Source organism: Amphiura filiformis, chromosome 15 (assembly GCF_039555335.1).
Source record: "Amphiura filiformis chromosome 15, Afil_fr2py, whole genome shotgun sequence".
NCBI classification, from domain to species: Eukaryota; Metazoa; Echinodermata; class Ophiuroidea; order Amphilepidida; family Amphiuridae; genus Amphiura; species Amphiura filiformis.
The window spans coordinates 19,676,080-19,684,820 of NC_092642.1; the positions used below are offsets into that span (position 1 = coordinate 19,676,080).

The 8,741-nt window shown below is 38.1% G+C and overlaps 2 protein-coding genes across 2 annotated transcripts; both read left to right on the plus strand.

The window, feature by feature from the left end:
* Nucleotides 1-121: 121 nt before the first annotated feature.
* On the plus strand, nt 122-535 carry LOC140170770 (uncharacterized). Its single transcript, XM_072193996.1, has one exon. The coding sequence runs from the start codon at nt 122-124 to the stop codon at nt 533-535; it is 414 nt and encodes a 137-aa protein (XP_072050097.1).
* Nucleotides 536-582: 47 nt separating this feature from the next.
* LOC140170772 (uncharacterized) lies at nt 583-6,260 on the plus strand. The gene is made up of 4 exons (XM_072193997.1): nt 583-677; nt 1,854-1,923; nt 2,702-2,826; nt 6,158-6,260. The coding sequence occupies exons 1-4, from the start codon at nt 583-585 to the stop codon at nt 6,258-6,260; spliced, it is 393 nt and encodes a 130-aa protein (XP_072050098.1).
* Nucleotides 6,261-8,741: the final 2,481 nt, after the last annotated feature.

Consider the following 8,741-nt stretch of genomic DNA (forward strand, 5'->3'; position numbering starts at 1 on the left):
TGTGTCACCAACTCAACTACGAGGTTGTTCGCAGATGACAGTGTGGTCTACAGGCCCATCTGACACTGCCTGTCTCCGAGAAGATCTGAACTCACTCCAGGCATGGGAAGACAAGTAGTTAATGAGGTTTAATTCAACCAGATGCCAAGTCCTGCAGATCACAAATAAGCGTAAGCCAATCAAAGCATCCTACACTGTCCATGGTCACACCCTGGAGGTTGTGGAGTCTGCTAAATATCTTGGCGTGCATCTGGACCCACGGTTAAACTTCAATGCCCATGTCAACACCATCACCAGGAAGGCTAACTCCACCCGGGCCTTCCTAAACAGGAACCTAAGCCACTGTAGTCGCAAGATCAAGGAAGCTGCATATACCACCTTTGTCAAACCTACTGTTGAGTTTGCTTCGACCACCTGGGACCCTCATACCCAGTGTAACACCTGTAAGGTCGAACAGATACAACATAATTCTGCACACTTCGTGACCAGCGACTATCATCGTGAGAGCAGTGTGTCCTCCATGTTAAACAACTGAACTGGCCATCACTACAGGAGAGACGCCAACAAAGTCGCCTAGTTATGATGTACAAAATCCACCAAGATCTTGTAGAGATAGAATGGATGAAGTATCTCACCCAATCCACATCTAAAACCAGAGGCCACAAATCTCACTTCAGGTATCCTTAGACCAGCTCATCAGTTTCCACCAACTCCTTCTTTCCATGCACCATCAAAGACTGGAACATCCTGCAGAAGGACCCGGCTGAGTACACATTCCTTGACGCCTTCAAGCTAGCGCTGAGGGATCGTCTCCTGGTGTAGCTCCACATACACTGAGCTTTTATTCAGCACTGTATATATTTCTGCACCTGTCTACATCTACATGTTATTATTGTTCCTGCCCATGCACACACACAGTGCGTTTACCTCAGCCATCTGAGGCAGCACCTATATATTAATGTGCACTCCTGGAATCCGCATCAGCAAGTGTCTACATGGCATGTGGATTTGAGAAATGATTGTGTTTCTAGTGAGCGCATTTCTTGTAAGTGTTACAGTGTGTGTAGGGCGCTCATGGCACAATATCGTTTGCTCTCACTGTCGCACACAAGAGGGGATCACATTGATCCGCATCCCAGGAGTGAGCATTAATGCAGATCCTGCTTTCCTGTAAGTCACCTACTGTCTGAAAGTGCCAGTGGTATTACTCGTGTTCACATTTTGAGCAAACTTAAGCTGACATTAATAAACATTCCACAAATATTTTCCCTACTCCTACCGTGTGTCCACACCTAGCCTACTCCTAGCACTACACCGACCAGTTCCACCAAGCATTCACTTCTGGTCAACGTAAACATTGGCTACCACTTTAAATACGGTGTTTCCGTGACCTTTTTCAACCATGCGAAATGTATTTTTTTAGTTCCACTCAAAAAAGGTCAAACTTACACCGGGTGCCAGGCGTAGCAGCATTCACATTGCATCATACGTCTGGCAGAGATTACATCTAGCTCGCTGCTAGGTCGGACATAGTACGGTGACCATCGTTCACACTGCCTCTACTCCTGGCAGCACCTACCACTACTCCTAGCAACTAGCGCCGACCACCGGGCGTTGTCCGACAATGGCAACACAGCTATAGGTTCTTGAGATTGATTCAGTGATTACATTATACTCTACGTGCTAGCCATAGGCTTCTACATAAAAAGTCCAAGTTTGAGATATTTTTCAAAATATCAAGAGCTATCTTAAGAACCACTTTTAAATCTGTGTTAATTTAAAAATTAAGTTTTTTTTAAACAAATGACCCAAGTGTGTGTACTGATATTTTGATGGTTTTTTTTATTTTACAGAGCTATAGATCAAGCCACTCAAGATCAAAAAGACAAATTCAGAGGCATATATTCAGTTCTTGAAGTTAATGTAAGTATTCCTGTTCAATAGTTTTTATCCTCCAATGATAAATGTAATTAAACATTTAAGTTACTTGAAGTATGTACCCAGCAAACACAAAAAGGTTTTAAAACATTATAAACATGTTAAAATGCATTTTGATTTTGATCAAAACATTTTGGTAACATTCAGAAGTCGAGTTTATATAAAGGTCATGAAAACATTTTTGAAATGTTTAATATGAAAAACACCACAACAACATTTTAAAAATGTTGTCAAAATGTTACTGTAAAGTATTTTAGCAAACATATTTGGGAAATGATAACATTATGTTACAAAGTTTTCCAAAATATTATTTAAATGTTATTAAAACATTTTATACCCTTTGTATAACCTGACATTTGAATGTTTTCTGTAAAACATTTTATGTTCGCTGGGTAAGTCCATATTCAGAATTCTGAGATAACCATTAACTTCATACTTCTTTCTGTCTTAAGTTATTTCTGTCTTTCTTTTTATTCTCCCCTCCCCTCTCCTCTCCTCTCATCTCCTACTTTACTCTACTCTACTCTACTCTACTCTACTCTCTTTTTATTCTCCCCTCTCCTCTCCTCTCCACTCCTCTCCCCTCTCATCTTCTCTCCTCTCCTCTCTCCTCTCCTACTCTACTCTACTCTACACTACTCTACTCTACTATACTCTACTCTACTCTACTCTACTCTCTTTTTATTCTCCCCTCCCCTCTTATATACCTCTTACTCTTACCATCATAGAACATAAATCTAATTTCTATTCGTTATTCCACCAGGTTGTATTTGAAGAAGAAAAGGGTATTGATCTGACCTTGATACAGTGGATATTCCTAGCATTTGCACTCACCTTCATGTTCTTGTTTGTGATTTTGGTAATTGCATTCGTTTTCACAAGAAATGAGTAAGTAGATGTTGAAGTATAGACCTAAGAATGTAAATAGGAGATGCTGTAATGTAATTGGAAATCTACCATTTTGGATTGTCATTTATAGGGCTGAGACAGGAGAAATCCAAAATCAAGCAATAGCATCAGTGTCTTTGAACACATAGGTGTTGCAGAGGTTTATTCATGTAGAATAGTGTATCATTTAATTGCACTTACTTTACTTATTAAAAGAACACAACTGTTGTTCTTCATGCTCTGGGTGTTAAGGCAGCTGTGTACTCTCAGACATGCATGTAGTAAAAGTGCCATAACTTTGTAATTATTCACGCAAGACATATAAAAGTATACATTTTTATAAAGGCAATACATCAATGAATCTTAATATAAATACAGATTTGGTGTAAAAACAACAATTATGAAGAAAATAACAAAAACGTGAGTTTTTGGCAATTTTTGTTCGGTACATCATAACAAAAAAACACTCTTTCCAAAAATGTTTGTTTTGTTTTTTTCTTAATCTTGAGACACCATTCCAAAAACGTTTTTTTTTAGTTTTTTGATATTGGCCTTATTTTTTGCGATATTGACCATCATGGCATCAAAATGAACTTTTTAAATTCACAAACGCCTATTTGCACAAAATGATGCCCAAAATCGAAATAGACCAAAATATAAAAAAAATGAGAAAACCGTTTCTGAAGTCGATCATGCATTTATTTTGAGCATAATTGCTTACCTATAGATACTGTATTTATTGAGTTAGTACCTAAATCGTCATTTTACCGAGAAAATGAACATTGAAATAAAGGCCGTTGAAGTTTAAAGTGGTCACATTTTGCACTTTGATCAAAGTTCACAGGAGAATGCGGCAGTTCTCGTTTTTCTACCTTACATTACGTGAACATCAGGTAAATCCACAGCCCCTTGAGAAGTTTGGGCGAAATCTTGATGTTTAAATCGGGGAAAGAACTTGAAAAATTCACATTTTATCAGCTAAAACGGAGCCATTTGACCGCTAGGTTTTATGAAAACAGTGCTTCCGTGGCGCTTCCATAAGATGCGCCACGCATACAGATAAGCGCTATGCGTATGCGTAGCGTATCTGTGCGTTAACATATTATGCGTCAAAAAAAGCGATGCGTTGTTGCGCGCCGATACCCCGATGGTACAACAAAGATTTTCTTTCCTTTTAAATTGCGGAAACGAGTGAAATAGTGAAATAAAATCCATAAAATAGAGCAGTTGGAGATAACAAATCTGGATTTTCTTTCCTTGTATTTATAAAAAACATAACAAAGTAAATACATTTCAAAAAAGCTCAATTTCGCGAAAGAAACAATGTCTAGAGTACACAGCCGCGTTAATTGCCTCACTAGCTATGGATCGAGGTGCTTGGAGAAAATTTGTAGTTGACTACTCCGCAGTTGAATAAAATGAATGAAAAATGAAATGAATTCCTTTTAAAGATTTAAATCTAGGGCTACTTCCATTGTAAATGATTGATCTTGAAGTATTGAAGTAATGGGAATACCAGCTTTTTGGTAGTTTTGACAATGATCATGAAAATAATGATGATCCACATGATTACAAACCAAATCGGGATTAAAATAATTATTATTTGAAATGCATTGTGGGACAGTTTTTTGCAGTTTTGGGACACACTGGTTTCTGACCTATCAGGGAAAATTGTTTGTAGTGCATACAAAATATTATTTCAAATGTTTTACTAGAATGAAAGAAAAAAAAAAGAAAAACATTTCATAAAGTAATTATTTAAAATATTTTAAATGATAACATTATTAAAATTATAAATGAATGAGTAATAATTAAAGCAATTTCCCGATATGTCAGTTCAACATGTGCCAAAACAGCTTAAACCGTTCCACATTGCAATGCTTCAGGATTTTGTAAGGCCGCTTAATACCATGATCATGGTGATGATAAATGGACTATGGTGATCGTGTTGATGACGATGGCATAAACTATAATGGTGGTGGTGGTAGTGTTGATGGATGATGATAATGCTGATGATGACAACAACATTGATACCAATGCCAATGAGCTCCAATGGGCTAATCCATTTAAAGTCCACACTCCCCTTTGGAAGATTTTGGAAATATCTTCCACAGAGGGAGTATGAATTTCAAATGGAATGATATTAAGCAGCTCCATTTGAAACTCACCTTGTGGATATTCAGGTTGAATCTTTCTCAAAGGGTGCATGAAATTCAAATGGAGCTGCTTAATGTGCTCATTCCATTTGAAATTCATACTCCTTCAGTGGAAGATACTTCCAAAATCTTCCACCAGTCAAGTGCTGATTTTAAACGGAATAGCCCAATTACGAGGATGATATGACAGCAAAGATGATGGTGATAAGGCCCCCCAAAAAGATTGTTTGCTTGTCCTCTACAACTTTTTCAGAATTGGGGCGGTCGGTTGGGATTTTAAAAAAAAATTAAAGGTCATAGCCAAAACATGACTGTATGCCTTTAATTAGCTTCATGAATAGCCCAAATAGTTGTGAATTGGGATATTTCTCTACTGTATACCACTTCATTCATGTTTTTGAAACAGTATAGAAGTGTGTAGAAACTGTAAAAAACTTTTCAGGATGTCAAAAATGGGGGATAAAAAACCCAACTTTTTCTGGAATTTCCAAAATTAGGGTCGGTATTCACAATGACAATGTAGATGATAAGAATGTTGATAATGATGTAGTGGACAGCGATGATGAGTACAATGAGGATGATGATGTAGCAGCATCAGCACAAAGATTGATGGCTCAATTTTCCCAGTTACTATGGACCACAATGGCCTCATCCCAATGGCATTGTTCAATAACCTCAATTAAACACTCATAGTGCAAAGTTCGATCTCAAGTTGCAGAGTATAAGTTTCTGTACCCAAATATTCAAAGGTCATTCAACGAATGTACAAATGCATTGGGATTAAAGAACTGTGCACTGATAGATGAACATGTTGTCAGTGGCATAGCTGGGATTTTTCCAAGGTGGCAAGCCTGTATGGGGCAGGGGCCTAAATCCACCAAATTTCCCTGCACTTGGGGGGGGGGCCGAATAGACAATTTTTGCAAGGCTTATTGATAATAATCGTATGGTATTGCATATCATATGGATTCCCCATCTCTCTGCCCCTCCTCTCTCTCTCCCTCCTTTTTCCTCTTTTTTCCTTGCACTAGGGGCGGGGCCCAAATAGGCAATTTTACCAGATTGCCCCCTGCCCCCTGACAGCTACACCACTGCATGTTGAGTGTTCTTCAGCTGGTTAAGGTTAAGTTTATATAAAAGTTACCAACTATTACTATACTGTTATCATATTACAGCTACAGAAGAAAGTTACGTGCTGCTACAGCAGGAATGATGGGCACCAGTAAACCTATCCAGCAAACAGTTGTACCAGGCACAAACAAGTTTGCTACAGCGTAAGTTATACACACACACGCCCAGGCCCGTAGTCGGGGGTGCGGTTGTGAAAAAAGGCAACAGTTCTGCTTTGTCTGTAAAAAAATAATAAATTGGGCCCAAAATGTTACCCAATTCATAAACTTTCTGTGAAATAAATTTTTCGAAGTTCAAAAGTCCTCCTTGGGGTGGTGTCATGCCAAATCCTCAAAAAACTTAATACTGAACATGTCCTCACAAGGTCAATGCTCAGAGGATGCTAGCTGTATGTAGAGGGCGTAGTAGGGTATAGGCCCTCAGTGTTTTTTGACGTTTGTGATCTATTGATACTGTCCAGCAAGCATGTCCATGTTCCCATTTGTCCCCAGTTACACTGCAATTTATGATGTGTTTATCTTGGAATGACTGTAGATTGAATGACTCAGTGTGTTTACACACACCCTATACTACTTCAACCTAGAAGTACAAACCAAATCTGTGGCTTTGTGGGGTCGATGCTTTGCGTCACGTGTTGACCGTTAATATTATTTGGATTCCCCTTTAAACCTCCCTGGCATAAATCCTGAATGGCGGCCTTATAAGGCATTCATATTGCAAACTTACCAAAACCCTGTAAGGGAACAAACCAAAAGATCAATGATATTTGGGGGTAAAAAGTGTCAATTACCTTTCTCCTCTGCTCTTTAAAATATCAATGTTGTTTTAGCTTTGTTTTAACCCACATCTGCTTTTGTCTTAAGTTTTTGTTTAAATCCTAAAAAAGGGAGGAAAAGAGTCAAGTATGATCTTAAGGACCACTTACCGAAGAGTGAAAATTTCAATCTTTGAAAAGAAGTGGAAGTAGCATGAATCTCAATTCCATGTTGAAAAGTGTAATTGTAGTAAAGATTTTATATTTTGTAAATTGTTGAGAGTATATAGGGTTCACCCGTCATCGAAATGTGGTGTACTTATTTCACTCTCTCTTTTTTCCACTCTTTTCGGAGTGGTCCGTCAGATGAATTGCACTCTTTTACATTTAGAAACTGCGGGAGGGAGGGGTCAGCTATACATGACATATTATTTCTACATAGATGCGCTAGAAAAAAGAATTTAATAGTGTATGAACTATGCAAATAACCACTTTCTTGCTCCACAATGTATCAGGAACTATTTGAACTAACCCTTTGTTATGCTAAATAGCCTTCCCAATTTTAGGCGTTGAAGGCCACACTCTCCATACCTCAGTAAACATCAAAAGAGAATCTAGCTGTTTTCCATGTTAAAAAATGACACAGAATTTCTAGCGCACTTGTGTATAATATTTGTGTGATGAAAATGACACTAGTTTTATTTATAGGACATTCTCAATCTTTTTGGTTGTTTCCTAAGACAGACAAGCTTATTAGTATTACAAGTAAATTGCATAAAATGAATTGCTATATTCATGTCATCCTTGCAGGTCCAATCCTGTGTTTAATGGAAAACCACCACAGTTCCCAGAATTGGACACAGAGAGTACAGATACTGGGTAAGTGCAGACTGACCTCACTGGTCTATGTCCTAGCAGGTGTTTCAACTTGGAAATGATGGAGGTGTGGGAACAATAGTACTAGGTCCTGAAAAAAGGGTCATTTAATGAATTGGACTCTTCACAAATAGTGAAAAATGTTGTTGAAATATAAATTTTAGCAAATTTTTGATATAAAAACCTCAATAAGACTAAATTTAATAAAACTGTAGATATTTTGAAACAAAATCCAGTCTTAGTTTTAGAGGGATCATTTGGTAAGAGATTTGACCTATACCTATAGTTTCTACTTTTAAACAGTTATTGTTTAACAATTTCTTGTTTTTACCAATTACAGAGAGTCAGCGGGTGGCAGTGAAGAACAGGAGATGACAGTGAACCTATATGATGATGAAAGTGACCACAGCAAGCTTGATCCAAGCCAGGCTGCAGACGACGATAAAATGTTATCGGCCTTATTTGAAGACTGGGACATGTCTAAAAAAGGACTTGATAATATTGATGTCACTGATGTCTGATTAGAGTTACTGTTGTATAGAGAGTGTATGATATTGTTTTGTAGAATTGGAAGCAGGTCAAATTTATCCTGAGATGTGAAAATTGTTACTATCATCTGAGTTGTACAAATTCAACTACTTTAATACGTGATTTGACACCAAAAAGTCTCAACTAAGATGACTGTTTGCAGGTCAAGATGTGAATGAAAACTGAAAGGAACCTAATGCCCCATATGCCTGAAATCAACAACAAAAAATATTAAGGCATGGCCAAACCAGTGGTGGCACTACGGGGTGAGCAGGGGATGTTCCCCCATATTTTTCTTGCCCCCCCCCCATTTTCCCCCACCCACTTCTGAGGCAAAACATACAAATTTATATAAATTTCCACTTTTTGTGGCAATTTTGCATAAAATTTGTTGATTTTGCCCCCCTAAAATTCACTTTTCCCCCTTATGCCCCCATGCCCCCCTACCCCCATTCCTGGTGCCGCCACTG